The sequence below is a fragment of the Scylla paramamosain genome, chromosome 43 (genome assembly GCF_035594125.1).
Source record: "Scylla paramamosain isolate STU-SP2022 chromosome 43, ASM3559412v1, whole genome shotgun sequence".
Classification (NCBI taxonomy): domain Eukaryota; kingdom Metazoa; phylum Arthropoda; class Malacostraca; order Decapoda; family Portunidae; genus Scylla; species Scylla paramamosain.
Window position 1 is genome coordinate 11,298,589 of NC_087193.1, and position 21,890 is coordinate 11,320,478.

General features: G+C 43.8%; 1 protein-coding gene across 1 annotated transcript in view; it reads left to right on the plus strand.

Annotated features, from left to right (window-relative positions):
* Positions 1–21,890, plus strand: part of LOC135093733 (muscle M-line assembly protein unc-89-like) — a 158,990-nt gene that overhangs the window by 35,140 nt on the left and 101,960 nt on the right. The window contains exon 2 of the mRNA XM_063993275.1: positions 16,121–16,333. Within this exon, the coding sequence (XP_063849345.1) occupies positions 16,121–16,333 (213 nt within the window). The remainder of the gene's footprint in view (positions 1–16,120; positions 16,334–21,890) is intronic.

The following is a 21,890-nucleotide window of genomic DNA, read 5'->3' on the forward strand; positions in this document are numbered from 1 at the left end:
TCACCGTCCTTTCCCCCACGTCAGGATACCATCAGGAGTCCTTTGCTGGGATGCGCTAACGGGAGGTTCCTGTTTTTTTGAGGATTTTTGGAAGATGCTGAATAGTGCGAGAGTTGGCTGGAGGAGGTGGTGGTGGTGGTGGTATTCTGTGTGAAGTGAGGGAAGTGGAGGTTTTGAAATTTTGGGGAGGTATTTAAGAGTGCGAGGTTTGACTGGAGGAGGTGGTGGAGGTAGAGTTGTGTGGGGAAGACTTGTGAGATCAGGGACCTAAGTGAACACGGGAAAGGATGCGGGAAAAGAACCTAACCTAACCTAAAAGATGCAGGAAAAGAACGTAACTTAACCTAACCTAACCTAACGTAACGAAGACTTAAAAGACTAGTGACCTAAATGAACACGGGAAAAGATGCAGGAAAAGAAGACTTGAGGTTCTTTAGGGGAATTTAAGGGAATGTTATACGAGGGAGCACTTGTTTGCTAAATGTGAGACTACTTTTTGATGGCTTTTTTCTTTTTTTTCTGTCAATGGCCCTAAAAATAGTAATAGTTTCAGAGTTTTATTAATTTTCAGTAAAGGTTATCAACTATTCCGTGTTCATTGTGCTGGTAATATTTCTAAACTCGACTTAATTACTATGAAAATGCGAGACAAAATGACAGAGAAACAAACGGACAGTCATACACACCTAGCTGTCTTAATAAATGAGACTTCAAAAAAAAAAAAAGAGGTACACCAGCATTTACCATTCTTTTCCTATTCTTCCTCCTCTTCTTCACCTTCCTCCTTCACTTCCTCACTCCCATCCTCAAGGGAACATCATAACAAAAACAAACCACCACCACCACCACCACCACCTCCTCCTCCTCGTCTCCCTCGTCCATTTCACTGCGTCACCCTCCCGTGTAAGGCCATTATCAGCCAGGCCCAGAGGTGCTACCCACGCCTCTATAAATACCTCAGAGGACTAGCCCCACGCCTCCCACGCCCTGCTCTCCACGCCACTTGCCCGCCGTCACAGAGAGGCGTGTGCTGTCCGTCTTTCATGCTGCCTGCTATAAAAGTCCTTGTTTATTCTCGTTTTCTTTATCAGCGGTGTCCGAGTGGGAAGCGCCCCTCTCCTGCAGACCTAAGCTGAGTTCCCGCCGCCGCCCAGTGCTTCCTGATTCGCACTTTGTTGCCCCTCTTTCCTGCGGCTGCGTCAGGTGATGAAAATTTGAACACGGAAAAAAAAACTACTGGTATTTTAGTTTTTGTTTTCGCGCTTTTTATTTTTTCTTTTGGTGTTTTTTTTTTCCTGGTTATTTTCGTGTTTTTATTCTTTATTCTTTATTCAGGTATCTTTTCTTCATATTTCTCTTTGTTATTTTCGTTTTTATTCCTTATTCTTTCTTTCTTTATTTTTCTTATTACATCTCAGTTTCGTGTTCTTATTCCTCCCTGTTTCCTTAAGCATTTTTTTTTATTTTCTTATTATTTATTTTCTTCCTAATTTCTTTGGTCACAGAAAATACACATGCAAAAAAAAAAAAAACAAATAAATAAATAAAATAAAAATAAATAAATAAATAAACAAATAAAGTGCCGTTTTTCACACTCTAACTATTCGTAATTTGATTTCTTACCCTTATCTCATTCTTACTCCTACTCTTACTTAGCGCCCCTTTTAATCTTGCAGCCACGTCAGGAGGTTACGCAAATTTAATACGGAAAAAAAACTGGTATCTTATTTTTCTTACGTTTTCTTTGGGTCTTATTTTTCTTTCCTTCCTTCTTAACTATTTCTTACTCTCTCTTTCCTGCGGCCAAGTTGGGTAATAAAGTTTAAACACGGTAAGTAAGAAATTCCAGCTACCTTTTGTATTTTTATATAAAGGAAGTTACTAAAAGCTTTATTCAAACCCATAAGTGCCTTTTTTTAGAAATTAAGTGACGCAAAAATATCGTACAACATAAAAGCGGTATGATTAAACACCCACGGTTTTTTTTTTTTAACTTGTCATTCATTATTATTAATTTCATCACTGTCTGGCGGAAATAACGTAAGTGGCAGTGAAGTAAAAGGAATGAATGAACGAAAATGAAAACACTAGTGAACGAAAGAGCAGAAAACGATACGAATTTTCCATAACTAACCTCATGTAATATTCCCGTTTTCGTTCAGCGTTTCATATTACTTAGTCTTGTTTTTCCTCGTTATATTCTACCATTATTGAGTAATTTGCACGTATCAAGTCCCCCGCCACCTGTTCTCGCTGCTCAGTTTCCTTGCCTACCTCTCGAGTTTGCAAAATAATGCGTTTACAAAAGGACGAGTTACCTGCTGACTCATCTTTATCTTCTGCATCTCCTTAGCTCTGCAGGATCACCATTCGATACTCATTGAAATTCTTCCTCTTCCTCCTTGTTCTGCTCCTCCTCTTTCTTGTTCTCTTCCTCCGCATTTTCTTGTTTCTTTTTTTTTTTTTTTGCATTCTTTTCTTCCTCCTTTTTTTATCTGTTGTTTCTTGTCTCTTTCCTCTGTTATTTTCCTCCTCTTTCTCCTTCTCCTTGTTCTCCATATCCTTCTTCTCGTTCATTTTTTTTTCTTTCTTTGCCATCTTTTTCCTTCCGCTCCCTACTTCTGTTCTTTCTCTTTCTCTGTTTATCTTCGTTTTCTCCTTCATTTACTATCCTCGTCCTTCCTTTTCTTTCTTTTTTTTCCTTCTGTTCATCATTTCTTGTTTTAAAACTCTTCTGTTCACTTACACCTTCCTTTTCTTTCTCTCTTTTTTTTTATTTACTCTTCCACACGATCATCACAATTTCTCCATTTACATCTCTTACTTATCCTCCTCTTCCTCCTTCACCTTCTCATCCACTTTATCTCTTCCTCTCTATTATCATCATCCTCCCTCTTCCTCACCATCATCATCCTGTTCATTCTTCATCCCACATTATTTACCTATCTTCCTCCTGCACCCTCATCCCCTTTATCATTATCCCCCTCCTACACCTCATCAACCATCCTATTGCCTGTTTGCTTGCCTATCTCTCCTTACCTTCATTTAACATACCCCTCATTATTCAGAGTACCAATTTCCCTCATTCCCTTATTCAGATCATCGTTATCCTTCATCATTCCATCATCATCCGCATCATTATCCCCATCCGTCTTGTTGCCTTGTCTCCCTTTCCTCTCACTTCCCTTTGATATCTTGTATCCTACTCGTGCCGCGCCCTTACACCCTCAAGGGAAGTTAAGAGATGAGGGGTGGCGGAGATGGGAGGAAAGAAGACAGAGAGAGAGAGAGAGAGAGAGAGAGAGAGAGAGAGAGAGAGAGAGAGAGAGAGAGAGAGAGAGAGAGAGAGAGAGAGAGAGAGCATTGTAGTGGAGGAGTGCGTGAATTGGAGAGGAAAGAAGACGAGAGAAAACGGAGAACCCCTGCTTGGCTCACCTGGGCGGAGTGCAAGAACCTCGCCAGCCAAGCCTCGCGGTGCCAGTCACATGGGGCTAAACCTAACTACACACCATCACAAGGGCGTAACTCTTACCCTAACACCTACACGCTTGGCTCTTGTGGTTACTGAGGGCTAAAAGCGCTTACCTCCGGAAGGGGTTGCTCTGAAGGAGACTTTTTAATCGCAATGCAGAGGGAGGGAGGAAGAAAGGAAGAATAGTGATATTAGCTTCCTGGCTTTGGGTATTCGCTCCCTGCTGCGCTAAATGCCGAAGCCGCGGGATCTCTAAGCTGAGCGACTCCAGGGATAATAAATGTCTGGAAATAAGAAGATGTACCGGACAGCGCGGATGTGGAATTCATTTGGTAGGTCGCTTGATTGTTCTGCCTTATTGGGTGTTGAGTCTCTCCCACCTGCATGGCGTGGAGGGGGCAGGGAGGGGGAAAACCTGCCCAGAGAGAGAGAGAGAGAGAGAGAGAGGGGGAGGGGGAAGGGAGGTTAATGATAGAAAAAAATATGCTTAATAATAGGTCAGGCGTTTCACCAGAGTTACATTGTGCTCCACTGACGACACGGAAAGAGGAAAAACAAACAAACATAAGAGAAAGAGGTGAAATACGTGCAAGAGAAGAAAATATGTACCTTTTTGTTTTGGTGGAGGGAAATATAGAACAAAGAGAAGCCATTAATTAAAAAACACCAAGTCTACTACTACTACTACTACTACTACTACTACTGACAATAACAATAAGCCTCCTCCTTTAAACACGTGCATTCACCCTCTCATAAATTCACACTCATGACTCACGGCACGCCTGTTTATGGCCCTGACCAAAGAGAATTTATTACCAGAACAAAATATAACCGTGATAAGTTTTTTTTTTTTTTATCTTACGGAGGTGATGACAGAGAAATACAACACTGATGAGAGTAAAAAGAAAAAAAAAAAAAAAAAAGATGAAAAAAATCTCTGAAATATCTGAAGAACGGTGAAATATCAGAGGACTCCTGAAATATCTGGGTTTTTTGTATCATAAGACCTACTGATAAATGGAAGGCCTGATGATGGTGATAGAAGGCGGTAAAAGTTGTTGGACATCTTGACCTATCGTTCGTAATGGTAGTGGTAAATAGTGGCAAACGTAATTACCTTCATAAACGATCGACTGGAAGAAGAATAAGCAATAAATGAATAAATAAATAAATAAATAGATAAAATAAATGAATAAATAAAGAAGTAAAATGCTACATGGAGAAAAGAAGCTTGTCTGATAAGAAATTGAAACTGCTGATATAAATATGAAGAAAATTGATAAATGTGATATTAAAATGAAGGAGAGAGAGAGAGAGAGAGAGAGAGAGAGAGAGAGAGAGAGAGAGAGAGAGAGAGAGAGAGAGAGAGAGAGAGAGAGAGAGAGAGAGTATATTGCCTCTACCCTATCGTTTCCTTATAAGGTGTTCTAAGAGGATTTATAAGTTACCCCGATGGATGAAGCAGAATCCCGCAGCCCGCCAGGAAATGCCAACAAGATTACAAGTACTGCGTCTCCCCTCACGCCCACTCACACCCCCTCTAGCTACTACCTGTCCACTCCCTGCCTTATCCCTGACTCACCCCCTGTACTCTCCTCCTCCTTCTCCTCCTCCTCTTTTTCGTTTTTTTATTGCTCACCACCAAACTATTAGCATCATCTTTTCTTCTATTTTCTATTTTTTTTCTTTTCTTCTTCGCTTTCTTCTTTTTCTTTCTCTTCTCCTTTTCTTCCTCCTCTTTCTTCGTCTTCTGCTTCTTCCTTTGCTACTATTACTACTGTTGGAGAGAGAGAGAGAGAGAGAGAGAGAGAGAGAGAGAGAGAGAGAGAGAGAGAGAGAGAGAGAGAGAGAGAGAGAGAGAGAATTACCATTACCCTCAGTAGCTTGCGGGAGAGGAAGGTTCCCCGCTAAGCTTGGTTCAATAAATCAAGCTGTTCTTAATTAATGCTCATAACAGCAGCGTCAATTTATCAAAGGGTGCCGTCAGAACTAGCCAATTAGGTCGTTAATATCCGGACGCAGGAAACTTGCAATAAGCCTTGATGAGTAAAATGAGTAATTGTTCTGTTTTTTCCAATATATTTTTGTTGCTTTATAATTAGAAGATATAAAAATAAGAGTCAGTAGGGTATGATTCTTCTCTTCAAGGTTGGAGTGTGTTTTTTTTCCTTTTTCGTTTTTTTTTTCTTTTTGTCTTCGTTTCGTAATGATGAGCAAGATGGAAACTAATTGACGTTCTGTAATTATTTCTCTATTTCTTTCACTTTATATTTTTTTCTGTGTTTCTGTTTTGTGTTTTCATATTTTTCAATTTCATTTTTTTTTCGATTTTTTCCTTATTTTCGTGGCGGGTGTGATGAAAGTTTTCATGGGAAATTTATTGAATTAGAACAAACATAACAGAGAGAACTTATTTCAGTACACGTTTGAAAATATTTCTATCTTTTCTCTAAAGTAATTTTTCACTACTAATTTTTTCCTTTTCTTTTAATTTTCCAAGCAAATTAAAACAACTATATTCCTTTAATTTTTCTTCTTATTTTCCTTAAATTCTCTTTATTCTTTCTTTAAGGCTCCTTTTCACCCTTCTATTTTTTTTCCTCCACCCTTTAACGATATATCTTTCTTTTCTGTGCTTGCTCATTAATCTCCTCTATCCTCTTTATATCCCTCTACAATTAACATCTTTTCCCCTTTGCTTCATCATTCACTTTCAACACTTTCAATTCTTTAAAATATTTCCCAACAATCTTTTTATTTAATTTTTCTAAACTAACACCGTGCAACTGATACGTGCCTGGGGGTGGAGGGTGCCAATCTTCCTTACACCTGCCTTTTGTTATCACCTGTACTTCTAACCTAACCTAACCTAACCCAGTCTCTCTCTCCTTCCTCTTACGTCGATACTGTGAAATGGCACCAGCCTTTAATCAGCAGTGCAAGGGTACAGGATGTTGGGGACAGGCGTGGGCGTGGAGGCGTGGGTGGCGCGGGCGGTGAGGCGATAAGGACTGTCATGGTGGAGTGGTGGAGAATAGCTGGTGGTGTGGGTGGCGTGGAGGAGATAAAAGGCGTCGTGGTGGAATGGTGGAGGATGGCACAGGGACCCACGCCCCTCCACCGCACCCAACTCCACTACATCTCCTCCTCTTCCTCCTCCTCCACATCCTCGTCTTCCTGTTCCTCCTCCCTTTTCTCCCGTGAAATTGATATTGGTGTATTTCTCACTATCTCAATTTTATCTCCTTCACCACCATCATTATCCTCATCACCATCATCACCACCATCATCATCACCTCCACCATTAATACTGCAACCACTATCACTACCTCCACATTCTCTTCGATCATTACCACTAACAACAACAACAACAACACTTCCACTACCACCACCATCACCACCTGACACGCTCTTTACCCCTCTTCCCCCTCCTTTTTTTTCCTCTTTGCCGGGGGGAGTTGGGGGCCGAGGCATGTGGAAAGCGAAGGTGGTAGGGAGGAAGGGGGAGAAGGGGAAAAACCAGCTTGCCTCTCCTTCAAGTGACTCCCCTCAGTTCTTTCATCATCCTCTTCTTTGCTGTCCTTCATTACTACTTGCAACACTTTCGAGGTTATATTTAAAGGATATTCATTTTAATTATCACACACACACACACACACACACACACACACACACACACACACATACACAGGAATATTATACATGCATCAATATAAAGATCACCACCTTCCTTTACTAATTAACAGTGACACAGGTGCTAATTTTCACTGACTTACGCGTTCTTCTTTCATATCTAATCCTGCGCCACCCTGACAGACAGCCAGGTAATTACAGACACTCAGACAGACACCCCCCAAAAAAAACAGACATTCAAACAGACAGTCACCCCAAGAACAAGCCACCCAGCAGAATATAAGACATTTTCCCCCTGGACATTTTATCCCCAGACATTAATTTTCCCCCCTTGGACACTCCCAACTCAATAAAATAAAAAAAAATCAATACAAAACAACGTGTAACAGCGAAATTCAGCAACACAACACAACACAACACAAAACACATCAACTAATCCATAAAACAGCGAAAACCCAGCAACACAACATAACACAACACAACTTACCAAACAGACACAGAAAAATAAACAAAATAATCAAATACCAACGACCTCAATCGACAGACAACAGGCAAAGCAAGGAACGTCTGGGGAAGGTGTGGCTCTGTGTCATGTGACCTAATGGGAGACTGGCACAGGCTCACTGGGACGCCTTTACGAAACACTTAACTGCCTCGCCTCTCCCACGTGAGTCATAGGAGCTGGGAGAGAGAGGGCGGGAGGACGGGAGAGAGGACAGGAGGATGGGGAGAGAGGAGGGTGCGAGATGAAAGGGGAAAAGGCAGAGAGGGAACGAGGGAACAAGATATAAATAGGTGTGATGAGAGAGAGAGAGAGAGAGAGAGACAGAGAGAGTGGGGAGGCTGTGTCTTGGGAGGTGAACAAAAAGTGGGAGGAAGAGAAGAACATGGAGCTCACAATCATTAAAGGGATCGAACTCCAAGTGAGGGGGAATACGAAGCAATGAAGTCATCGTGAGAAAATAGAAGTTAGAAAATGAGCAAATGAATTAAATAAACATCATATAAAGGCATACATCATCTACTTAATCGACGCCAATGGAGGAGAAACTAAGAAAATGTGAAGAAGAGAAAAAGAAAGAAAAGATACGATATGATAGATTCTGAGGAGGAGGAGGAGGAGGAGGAGGAGGAGGAGGAGGAGGAGGAGGAGGAGGAGGAGGAGGAGGAGGAGGAGGAGGAGGAGGAGGATTACAATTTATCACTCCACTTAATTTTCAGTTCTTCACCTTCACCTCCTCCTCCTCCTTTTCCTCTTCTTTCTCCTCCTTCATGGCACATAATATTTCTCATCACTTTATGACTCTCCCCTCATCTTACTTTAAACTCTCCTCCTCCTCCTCCTCTCGTTTCTCCTCCTTCCCTAAGAGAGGAGAAAGAGGAGGAAAAAGAGGAGAAAAATAGGAGGAGAGAAGAAGGAGGAGGAGGAGGAAGAGGAGGTGGTGACCCGGAGAAGGTGTGCACGTGGCGTATTAAATCCCCGGCATCAAAACAAGGCGATAGCAATTAAGGGTTACACACAGGAGCCGCGGTGCGCACTCTTAAAGGACGGGAAGCCTTGACCATTACACGCTTGACACTGCCACTGCCGACCACAGCCCCCAGGTCATCCACACGCTGCTCTGGACTCGCTGGCAGGTAAGATATAAAAAAAATAATAAAAAAAAAGAAAAGATAATTACTCTCCAATTCCTTCTGGCAAACGAGAGAGAGAGAGAAAAAAAGGAAAAACGAAACAGAATAAGATAACACTTGGTTGCTCTAAAGCCAAAAAATTACAAAGTAGCAAATTTCCTGCATGAAGAAGAAAAAAAAAAATGTTTCTCTGACTAAAAGGAAAACCGGAACCTCTCAATACACTTTCACAAACTCAAAGAAAGTAGCAGAAAAAAAAAAAGTGAAGTTCTAGTTGGCAGTCAAGGAAACATCAACACTTACTAGCAAATCATAACACATCATAATTTTGGATACTCTTTTAACAATTCTCTTTTAGGAGTGGCATCTTCATAACGTCTATTTTTTTTTCTATTTTTCTTAATTGCTGTATTTTGTATTGTCCTTTTCCAGACACACTCTTACATAAAAAAAAAGGTACATCAAACGTGTCATCTCCTTTCCTTCCCCCCTTCGTCAAATGCCACAGAAAGAGAGAAAAAAAAAAGAGATAGAGAAAAAAAAGAAACAGTATCACCATGAACGTCCCTGCACTAAATACACGTTTAGTTTTATTTATTTTTTTCTCAAGTCGTTAGTAACACAAGGCTCGCCTCTACTGGAGGTGATGACCTAGGAACCTAATTTAGCTGGGGCAGGTGTGTGTGTGTGTCTGTCTGTGTGTGTGTGTGTGTGTGTGTGTGTGTGTGTGTGTGTGTGTGTGTGTGTGTTACCTGCAGACATCTGGATAGTAGTAGTAGTAGTAGTAGTAGTAGTAGCGTAAATAATTATTGTAGTAGAGGGCGTGAAACACTAGTAGCACCAATAACACCACAACCACCACCACCCCCAGCAACAGCAACAACAACAACAACAACAACAACAACAACAACAACAACAACGACAATGATGATAATGATGATAAAAATAATAATAATAAAAAAATAACATACTTGGAGCCAAATGAAGACCAGGTGAGGCCCAGAGTGACTGGTTTTGGTGGAACTCGTTTAGCTCACGTGTGTGTGTGTGTGTGTGTGTGTGTGTGTGTGTGTGTGTGTGTGTGTGTGTGTGTGTGTGTGTGTGTGTGTTTGCTTATGAGAGAGAAATGGAAGTAAAGAAGATATTATACTCAAGAAGGACGGATGGAAGGAAGGAAGGAAGGAAGGAAGGAAGAAAGGAGAGAATAATGACAAGGGGACAATCAAAGCGAAAATGGAAAGTAGAAGACAAATAAAACAGAAGGAAAAAAAAGAAAGAATAACTAAAACAACTAACCAAGAGAGAGAGAGAGAGAGAGAGAGAGAGAGAGAGAGAGAGAGAGAGAGAGAGAGAGAGAGAGAGAGAGGGAAGATACAGCCCATAGCACCCTTGTATCTTGTGTTCTGTGGCGGCAGCGGCGGTGGCAGTGGTGGTGGTGGTGGTGGTGGTGGTGGTGGTGGTGTTAAGTTGCACATGTGAGTCATAAGCAAGTTCAGGGTGATGGGGGGAACAAGGTGGTTCTCCCTTACTCCCTTATCCCCGTCTCCCTTTCCCTCATTTCTCCCTTTCTTCCCTTATTCTTTCTCCCTCCCTTTTTCTCCATATTTCCTTCAATTACTGTCTTGTATTTTTAGTTTCCTTCGCCTCCTTCCTTTATTCGTGTTTTCCTCTCTTTTGTTTCTTCATTACTCTCTCTCTCTCTCTCTCTCTCTCTCTCTCTCTCTCTCTCTCTCTCTCTCTCTCGTAACCACAACTTTCCATCCGAATTTAAGTAAGTGGATTAAATAAAAGAGGTTTGATTAAAAGTGAAGAGAAAAAGGGAACACGGAAACCTGATGAATTTTCACCTTTTTTCTTCTTTCCATCTATTGCTTGTTTATTTTTAAGGCGTATTTATTGGATTAAGTTACCAGTGAACAGAGTAGTAAGTGGTAAGGTTTCTACTGTGTGTTGCCGGCCGGGTGAGCTCTCTTCCCCCACTCTCCCCTCTCCCCCTCTCTCTCTGTCTCCCTCTTTCTCTCTCTCAAGCATTAAAAAAACATTCACTAATCAATTTATTCATTCAGTCATTCAGTCATTTAGTCAGTCAGTTATGCAAGAACGTGACAATAAAACAAATGAAAAAAATAATGCATCTAAACTTATTTGTTGTTGTTGTTGTTGTTATTATTGTTGGTAGTGGTGGTGCTGATATCTCCCCATTTAACTACCCTTCCCTTTTCCTCTTCCACGTTTCTTTACACCTGGCCACGCCCATACATACACGTGACACTGAAGGATACTTAATTACACAGGATTGGTTAAAGATTCAAGGGCGTAAATTTTAACTATTGTGAGATCTTACAGGATAAGTTAGTCCGAGGATTAGACTGAAGGATTAGGGACTGTAGGTTCAGGATATCTGGGAGTGAATGACCTTAGTTTAGTTTAGGTCAGTGTGAAGAGATAAAGGATGAAAGTGGACGGGCTGAGGTTGCAAGATAAAGAAGGGAAGTAAATGGAACAGGAGGAATATACACTAAGATAAGGAAAGGGAGGTGGAATGAGTGTATTAAATGACGGAGGAGGTGAAAGGTATGATGAGGTTGCAAGATAAAGAAAGGAAAGGTGAAACTAAAAGGTGAAGAGATTGAATATTACGAAAAAAAGAGTAATTGAGCGGCAAAAATAAACGGAAAAAAGATGAAAAAAAAAAAATAGATTGGGGATAGAAGATTGAAACAACGAAATCAAGGAGAGAAAGGAATACGGAAATAATAACTGAGGTAACAGAATAAAAGCTGGGAAGAAAACATGAACAAGACGAAATAAAGAGGAAGGATAAGAAAATACAATCAAAACGTGAAAATAAGATACCGAAGGAAGACGATAAGGAAATAAAAATCAGAATAAAGAAAGAGAAAAGATATAACGAAAAAAAAAAAAAAAACAAAGGAAATAAAACAAAGGAGAGTGAAAAGAAAAATGCGATCGGAAAATTAGAGAAAAATTAAATTACAGCAAATAAGAAACAAAAGCCAAACCAGGAAATAAAATCATCTCTACAATAAAGGAAGACGAAACTGAGATGAAGAGCTACAACATCACTACAATTGCTAAATAATAAATGAGAACTTGATAATAAACAATCTTGAAGAACGTAGCGTGAAATTAAACGAGCTGGAGGAAGAGGAGGAGGAAGAAGAGGAGGAGGAGGAAGAGGAGGAGGAGGAGGAGGAAGAAGTAAACCCGAGGGAGATTAAGGGAGGTAAAGAAGAAATTGAAGGTGATTAAGTGAAGATTGAGATAGAACTCCTCCCTTTAAGTGGTACACACCCTCTCTCTCTCTCTCTCTCTCTCTCTCTCTCTCTCTCTCTCTCTCTCTCTCTCTTATATAACCTACCTAATATGAAAGAGGTAGGCCGTTGTTCTCCTCCTCCTCCTCCTCCTCTTCCTCCTCTAATTTGAAAAAAAATAAATAAAAATAAACCTTTCGTTAGTGTGAGGTAATTTCTTTCTTACTGTGAAGACAAAGTGAAGGAGCATCCATCTCTCTCTCTCTCTCTCTGGTCGCGTGGGGAAGGGAAAGCTTGCGTGTGTGTTTGTGAACGTTTATGGGCCGTGAATAATGTGTGTGTGTGTGTGTGTGTGTGTGTGTGTGTGTGTGTGTGTGTGTGTGTGTGTGTGTGTGTGTGGGCGGGGGGCGGTGAAAGGCATAACTGTCAGACAAAAGTATAAATAAACATAACTAAAAGAAAAAAAATGGAAAAGATGACTAGAGGAATGACTAACAATTACTCATAGATAAGGAGGAGGAGGAGGAGGAGGAGGAGGAGGAGGAGGAGGAGGAGGAGGAGGAGGTGAAGGAAAAGCAAATAATTAAAGAAAAAAAATCACAACCGTAAAAAAAGGGAAGCTACACAAATTAACGGAATAATTAAAAGAATCAAAGAAAGACAGACAGACAGACAGACAAGGAAAAAAAAAGGATAAGAAAAAAAAAATAGATGAAACAGGAAAAAAGGTTCATTCGTTAAGGAAGAAAGAAAAAAAAGGCAACTGAAATAGGGAAAAGGTGAATTCCCGAAGCACAGTTCTCCGGGACGCCCACTCAGCTCGTGGCGCCAACACGCTGCCGATTCGCGAGGTTGCGGTGAATTGACAGTCAAGCAGCATCCAGCATTGCCTTACAGGAGCGGCGGGATGTTTTCTCTCCGTGGCGTGCGTGTGGCGAGGGTGACACGAGACGGTGAGGGGGCAGGGTACATACCTCTCTCTCTCTCTTCCTCTCTCTTTCTCTCTCTCTGTAAGCCTTTCTGGGGACTCCCTCGAGACCTGAATAAGATATACGACTACATCTTGTACCGGGTCGTTGCCGCCCCCCACAGGAGCCCGACGACCTCCCAGCCTGCTGCGGGTGGGGGGAGGGTGGATCTGCAGGAGGCGTTCAAACGTTATCGGAGACGAGAACACGACCAGTCTCACGTTTATCTACGGTGACGCCCTTCATTGAACTCCCCGCCTTGTCCTCAGTGCCCACGTGATTCGCCTCCGCCGCCCCGAGTGTGTGTTTTAAGGATTAGACGCCAATCAGCCAATTAGAGCGGTCCTGAGAGTGATGGCGGTGATGATTGGCCACCTGGAGCCTTACGCAGCGAGTGGCTTTAATTGATGTTTCCGCGGATAACCGAGTCAAGGATGGATATGGGGCGCGGATAAATGAGCCAGGCTGTTGATATGGAGTGAGGGCCGTGTTGGGAGGTGCCTCAGTGACCAGCGCTCCACCAAGCCGCTGATAGTAGTGATTCACCGCCTCTACACTGAAGCACGGAGGACGAGGGGGACTTAATGAGGGTCTGGCTTTGTTTCCGATAAGTTTCCAGTCCATTACACCAAGCGACATGCTGATACGAGGCCAGCTGAGGTCTGGAGGAGGGCGATGGACGGGGAAAAGGTCGATTAGTCATTGGGGAATAAGGTGAAGACACGATAAGAGGAGGAGGAAGAGGAGATGAGTTACTGAGCATCTTTCCTTACAGACACACGATATACTTGGGATAATAAAAGAGAGGGGATAAGTTACAGAGAATAACGAAGAATAACAAACAAGTAAAAGAGAAGAGATGGAACACAGACAGAAAGGTCCCAGGTAGATGGTCAGAAGTGCCAGAGTGAAGAAAGGAGAGGGGCTTAAAAAGAATAACAAACCCTTTTACTGTTTAATTACGCTACACTACTCAACAAAAGAAGGCCCCAGGTAGACGGTCCGAGCTTCCAGGGTGACACTGAAGGCAAGGCTGGAAGGACACAAGGGCACGTGTAGCCGCCGCCAGGATAACTAAAGTACACTTGGCTTCAGCCGCTCAGTACTCAGGGCGTGTAGGTGAATCGCGGCAAACCATCAGACCAAATGACCCTCACTACTTTAATTACAAGGAAGCCAGTTAACATAGGCCACCCACCGCTACCAGCCACGGCCACACACACACACACACACACACACACACACACACACACACACACACTACAGTCACACTCCCATATTTCTAAGTAGAATCTTCCACATACACACTAAACCTCACAGGGGCATGTCTAAATCCGAGAGTCCGTCCCTTAACTTCCCCAGACTCACAAAACGGGTTTTCTTCCCGCTCTGAACAGCTCCCGCGTTACTCGGTCTTGCTGGGGGAGGAGTGAGGAGGGACTGGGGAGGAGCTGGGGAGACTGAAGGGATGAGTGTGACGGGAATGTGTCAGGGATGGAGAAGACGGAGGAGGAGGAGGAGGAGGAGGAGGAGATGAGCTACTGAACATCTCTCCTTACAGATACATAAAATACTTAGGAGACTAAAAGAGAGGGAATAAGTTACAGAGAACAATGGGTTTCGTTCTCTCCTGAAAGCATTAATTTGAGCCTAAGTGCGTCCCCCGCTGCTTCCCGAGACACTAAACACCATCTTTAGCGAGAAGGAATCTGCCACTTGTACGATCCTCATTCCTTTCTTGCGCAGCCATAAAAACAAAGCAAACAGTGATGAAAAAAAGGCAGAAAAAAAAGACAAATAGACAAAACACAGCTTGGTATTATTAAAGGGGTGAATCAAGGCGGTGAGTTAGAGATGAACCAGAAAATCAGTGTGACTATGAAAATAACGTAAGTAAAATAAGGATAATTTTTTGGTGGGTAATGCTTAAGACAGTCAAGATTCAATAGACGATGATCGGTTGAAAGAATAAAAAAGGCAGTCGCTCTCTCTCTCTCTCTCTCTCTCTCTCTCTCTCTCTCTCTCTCTCTCTCTCTCTCTCTCTCTCTCTCTCCCTCTCTCTCCACGTGGACGAGCCTCACGCGGCGGGTTTATTGAGTTACTGCCCGCCGGGACCTTGTTGTCATCTCTCTTAATCTGATAAATTAGCACCACACGACACACAACGCCCGGTGTGAGAGAGGTCGCCCCATTCCTGCTGCAAGGGCTTCCATTTCTGGCATAAGAGATTCGAACCTTTATGTAATGGGGTTGAGCTTGAGTGTAAAGGACTCTAATTCTGGTGTACTGGGGCTTGAGTTCTGATGTAATGGGTGTTTTCATGTTTTGTTCTGATTCTGGTGCAGTGGAGTTTGAATTTTCATGTAATGGGTTTGGGTTCTCATGTTCTCTCACTCCCTTCCAACCGGACTTCTTCCTATGAGCCTCCGGGAGTTACTGGACTCAGGAAGGGAGGCAAGAAGGATGCCCGCCTAAGTACACGCCGCGAGGGTCGTGTGTACATGCCGACATCCTATTTATTCTTTAATGAGGGAGTCCCGGGTGAAGGAGCGGCTGCCGGCAACATCACAGGGTTTTACAGCTAAAGAAAAATAATAGTTGATGGTTGAGAGGAAAGAAGAAAAAAACGTGTGTGTGTGCGAGGAAAAGTGTGGATATTACCGGTGCTTTACGAGTGGCGGGAAGATTGGATTAGAATATTGTTCGTCACGATGGTGTAATTTGGCGCAGCCTTCAGCTATCTGACGCAGCCGTTCCAATAAGGAAGAACAATTTGACTAATAGCACTTAATGCCGCTGAAGATAGACACTGCTGGTGTTACGCCCCTGAGAGGCCCGCCAGCCAGCCCCGCCCCCACCCTCCTCGCGCCCGCCTTCCTCACCAAAGCAAATTCAGTTTATTATGTGAATTACTTCCTGAGTGCACGCTAACCATTCCTCTCCCACAGGGTGACCAGTGAGCCAAAACACCACCACCACCACCCACACGACCACCACCACCACCACAACTTCCCTGCCCCGACACCGCTCCCAGCACCCCATACCACATGTCCTGTCTCCACACTTCCCATCCTCATCCTATCCACACACCCACACCCAAAAGTGCACCCCCCTAACCCCGCCCTCCTCTCCCGCAGGGGCCAGTTCGCCGTGGTCTACCACTGCCGCCATCGCATCACTGGAGAAGAGTTCGCGGCAAAGTTCTCGTCCCGATGGCGTCTCGGCGCCGACTGCACCTCGGACATCCTGCACGAGGTGGGCGTGTGCGCGCTGCTGCGACAGGCGCAGCGCACCGTGCAGCTGAAGGAAGTGTTCCGCACCGAGACGGAGCTGGTGCTCGTCATGGAGTAGTGAGTGTTGCTGCCACTGTTGTCTTCCTCTCATCTGTGTTGCTGCCACTGTTGTGTTGTGTGCCCTCTCTCCTCTCCTGTGTTGCTCCCTCTTCACCTGTGTTGCTGCCCCTTGTTGTGTTGTCCTCCCACTTAACCTGTGTTGCTGCCACTGGGTTGTTATCTCCCTTCACCTGTGTTTCTCTGTGTCCCGTGCTGAGGTCACTGTGGCGGCGCGGCGTGTCGTGGTGGTCGCCACAACAAGTGTCAGGTAGTGCGTGTCCTTCATACTTTCCTCCTACTCGTGTTGCGCGCCGCAGCAAGACTCTCTCTTTAGTGAAGCACGAGGCGCAGAAACCTCTTGGTGATTCCTCGGCCAGGCGGCTTCATCACGTCGCCTCCCTCATGGCGGCCTCACACTGTCGAGACACGGGAGCCATCACTCTCAGCCGCCTCACCTGCCGCCTGTCCACAGTGTCGCCGCGGCTCGTAAACAATCACAAAGATTCCTTCCGAGAGACGATTGATGTCCCTTTGTTGACGTTCCTCCGAGGTCATCCCGGCGAGACAGATCGTAAACACAAGTAGAATCCATGTAGAAATTACCTTAGCGTGTGGGGCTCGGGTAGGGCTGGGGCGACGGGGCTGTGGGGCGGCGGGGCTGTGGGGCCGTTGGGGTATCAGGTTTTATTGACTCAGCAGGACCTGTTTGGAGTTTATTGGGGAGAGATGGAAGAGAAGGGGCGCCTACAGGTTATGGCCAATTAGGGAATGTGTAACTGTGGTGAAAATGTTCGCTTTGTTGTGGTAGGTGAGTGGTGGTGGTAGTGGTGAGGGAAAGGGTTCTGTGGAGACAAGTAAAGAGCAAGACGAAGGTGTAAAGGTGACGAGGTTGTGAAGAAAGGGAAGCTGGATTTAAATATAGCACACGAATGTAGAGACCCACGGGGAGATAGGAGTCCCCCATTCTCTCTCTCTCTCTCTCTCTCTCTCTCTCTCTCTGTCACATAGCATCCACGGTCCTTGCTGGTATGATAAGACAGCGACAACCCATTCACTCCATACACGGTCTCTGCTGAAATGATGTCCACCGATATCTTCTTTAATATGGAGATGAGAGAGTGACTGCTATATTGAGCGGGATGACTGACCCGCCGAGCTTCTGCAGGGACCGATTAAACAATGGGTGGGTGACTGTCCGCTAAATGGCCCACGATACGGTCTGGAAGTGAGGGACTGCTGCGTCGAGGGGGGCGAAGAGGTGAAGGGGAGGGAGGGATGAACGGGAGGACTAAAGAGTTATAGGTGATTGTTTGTTTATTCCAGGTAGGTTTGAGTTAGTGAGTGGTCGTTATATGAGAAAGAAGTGACTTGGTGGTTCTTCTTTAAAATGAGGGGGAGCGATGGATGGGTGGCAGTCCGTTATAACCAGCAGGACTTGATTTAGTGATTTCGTTCAGTGAGGAGGAAGTGACATAAACAATCATTCACTTAATTGGGCAGGTACTGAATTTTTTTTTAAGTTACTGCTCGTTAAATTGGAAGAGAAAATGACTTATGAAGGACGGGCCGGTAAACTGGAAGGATCTGATTTACGAGTGACTCCGTTAAATGTGAAGAAACTGACTTGTAAGTGCTAAATAAGTAAAAAAAAACTGACTTAAGAGTGACTGTCTTACATGGCGAGAAACTGACTTGTATTGTTAGTCTGTTAAACTGCAAGCATCCGACTCTTGAATATCGGTAAGCCAAGTTGAAGAGAATGGCCTTATTAGCGAGTGTCCATTAAATAAGGAAGCGACTCATGAATGACACTCAGTTAAATTACAGTGATTTACGAGAAAGTGTCATTTAACCCTTTCACTGCTATCTGACATGTTTCCTAAATCACAAACCACTAAAACACTTATTATTTTTTCTACAGCCACCTCTGAGGATAACACTTACTACACATTGGATAACCTACCGTCTTTATCCCATTTTCTTCCTTGCAGGTGCTCTAAAAATATTCTATACTTTGCCTTCAGTGTTGTGAATGGTTTCATAATGCAGTGAAGGAGCTGAACAGGGACGAACTAGATTTATGGATGAGTGTTCGCTAAGACGCGGCTCAGCACTTGTAATAGGTTCATGTGCTATTTAAAGAACTGCTCTCCTTAACCAAGACGATGGATGACCTTTCTTAGCGCTACTGACGAAATGGACACTAGGAAGACCACGCAACAACACCCCAGTAACAACACCCACGCCCTCACAACACCGCCCCCACCCATGACAGCAGCACATGACTAAGAACCCTCATAAAGCGACGCATATATATACTCTCATGAGTTACAGCCCCTTGTCTTCATCTTGACCTTGACAACACCTCAACAACACCACCGCACCCTGACCTCAACACACCCTTGCCCCACCAACTTCACGCCTCGCAAAACCCAACACCCTACACGTGTCCTTCTTTGTACCACGGTGTTCAACTACAGTGCTATACCTTCACACGTCCCTTTTCTCTTCCTCCCGGACACCCAGACGCCCACAGAGCCTCGGCACGTGTAGAGTAGCTTCTCATCCCCCGACAAGACGCCAAATGAGAACCCGAGGGAGAGACAGAGGGGAACCAGAGAGAGACAGCACTTAAGGGACAGAAGAGACACAGAGACGCCAAGGGAAGGTTGATGCCCCGTTGACAAGGAAAGGATGGAACGCTGGCAAGAGAACACGAAGGTTACATTAGCTTGCTGCCGCCTCACCTTTCCTGCTGCCCCACCTGTCTACCTGCCTATCTGTCTACCTGTCCTCTCCCAGACGCATGTGGTTTTAAAGGAATGTTAAGACTGTGCTAAAAGACGCAGCGGAATGAGCTTGTCTTTACACTTTAATATACAAATGAGTAAGGTCAGGCAGCACACACATACACACACACACACACACACACAAATAATCATTAAAAAAAATACTGAAAAACAATTACGTACCCAATAGAATAAACAAACAACCGCAGCAAAGAATCTAAACATATAATCAGTTAATTTTTTTCTTGACACGTTTTCAATCACGTTTATTACTTTTCCGCGTTTCATGGCGAGTTACGAGTCCTTAATGGTTACTTAAGCACCGCAGGAGGGGAACTTGACTTCTCACCGCCAATTTGAATACGACTCGAGGCTCTAGGCGAAAGACGAGGAGGAGGAGGAGGAGGAGGAGGAGAAGGAGAAAAGGAAGAACAAGAAGAACAAGAAGAGGATGAAGAAAAAGAAGAGAAAGAAAAAGAAAGAGAAAAAATAAATACAAGGAAAGGTATAAAATAAAATAGAAAAGGGAAAAGAGAGAGAGAGAAAGAGAAGGAGAGTGGATAGTGAGAGAGGATAAAGAAGCATAATGAAGCAAGATATGAAGGACAGTACAAGCAAGAATGAGAGAGGAAATAAGGAAAACAGGAAATAAAAAAAATAGAAAAGAAAACAGGAAAATGGCAATGATGGAGGACACAAGAAATAGCGAAATAAAATAACACAGAAGAAAAGGAAAAGAGATAAATAAAGTAAGAAAGAAGCAAGAAAGCAAAAAAAAATAAAGAAAGAAGAAAAAAATGACGAAGAAAAAATGAGAAGACGGAAATGATGATAAATGTAGGGATGCGAGAGAGAGAAGAGGAGAGAAGAGTAGGATAAGAGAAGAGGAAGAGGAAGAAGAGAAGATAGAGAAGAAGAATGAGGAAAAGGGGGATGAGAAGAAAAAGTAAGAGAAAGAAGAAAAGGAGAAGGAGGAGAAGGGTGATGAGAAGAGGTGGAAGGAGGAGGAAGAGGAGCATGAGAAGAAAAAGCAAGAGATGAGAAGAAAAAGATGAGAAGAAAAAGATGAGAAGAAAAAGCAACAAGGAGGAGAAGAAGAATGATGAGAAGAGGAGGAAGAGAGAATAAGTGGGAGAGGAGGAAGGAAGGGTGAAGGGGGGGGGGAGCAAATGGTCAGATATCACAGCTGGACGCAAAGGTGTTCCTGGCGTGGTGCCAATTCGCTCATTAGCAGATCATAATCCCTTTAGCAGTCTTATCTTCCTTCTTCTCCTTCACCTACGGCTCTTCCTTCTCCTCCCAACCTTTCTCCTCCTCTTCCTTGTTCCTGCTTGTCTTTATTCCCAATCTCCGTCTTGTTTTTTTTTTTTTTTATTATTTGCCTCCTTTTTCATCCTTTTGTTTTGTGTTTTCAAGAGTTTTTATCTGTTCTCTATCTTTTATATCTCGTCTTTGAGTTCTTCCCTTGTTCGCAGTGTTGTATCCTCCTCTTTCTCCTCCTCCTCTTTCTCTTCCTCATTTTCCTCCTCCTCCTCCTCGTTTTCTCCGTCCATCTTTTTGCTTTGCAGTTTCAAGACACCATCTCCTTCACTTCCATCTTTTAGTTCTTTTATTGTTTCTACATCTCTCCTCCTCTATCTCCTTATCTTTCTCCTCCTTCTTCTTCTTGTCCTTTTCCTCCTCCTACAGTTCAACGACTCAACACAACCTTCTCCACCTCCTCTTCTCTTCATCATTCTTTTACTTTCCTTCTCTTTCTACGCTTGAATTCTTCCCTTCCCTTCCTCTACATTCCCTTCCCTCCCTCCCCCTCACTCCTATTCCTCTACCCCCAAGCTAAATGGTCTACAAAGGACTCTTAAAAGCTGCTCCAATTTGTAGTGTAAAGGACGAAAGGTGATGGATGGAAATGAAGGGAGGAGGTGGTGGTGGTGGTGGTCATAGTGGTGTGGCTAACAGCAGGGTAGGGTGTCCTCCAGGTGGTGGTGCGGTGGTGGTGTCTGTGTGTGGTGTTGGGGATGTGTGGTGACGTTGGTGGTGATGGTGGTGGTGTGGATGTGTGTTGATTGTGGGGTCGATGGTAATGGTGATGTTGTTAGTGAAGTGTTGAGGGTTGGTGGATGTCGATGGTGAAGCTAAAAAGGTGGGATGGTGCAGGCAAAGGACACACACACACACACACACACACACACACACACACACACACACACACACACACACACACACACTTTCAGGAAGAATCTGTAATTGAGGAGTTGCGTGCGTGTGTTGAAAAGACAGTTATGCCTCCTCCTCCTCCTCCTCTTCCTCCTCCTCCTCCTCCTCCTCCTCCTCCTCCTCTTCCTCCTCTTCCTCCTCCTCTTACTTCTTCTTCTCAGTATTATTTCTATTATATTCTTTTACTTCATGTTAGATTATACTTTTCTTTCCTATTCTTGTTCTTCTTCCTCCTCCTCCTCCTCCTCCTCCTCCTCCTCCTCCTCCTTCCTTCTCCTTAGTGTTTGTTCTGTTTCTTCTTCCTTTTCTGGTTCACGCTACGAATAGATGAGGTTTTCTTTTCCTGGTCTTGATGCTGTTGCTGTTGTTGTTGTTGCTGTTGTTGCTGTTGTTCCTCCTCCTCCTCCTCCTCCTTCTCCTCCTTCTCCTTACTTACGACTTGAATTTTTTAATAACCTTATCCTCCTCACGCTTGATTATTGCTCCTCCTCCTCCTCCTCCTCCTCCTCCTCCTCCTCCTCCTCCTCCTTCTCCTTCTCCTCCTCCTCTTCCTTCTCTTCCTCCCGCTC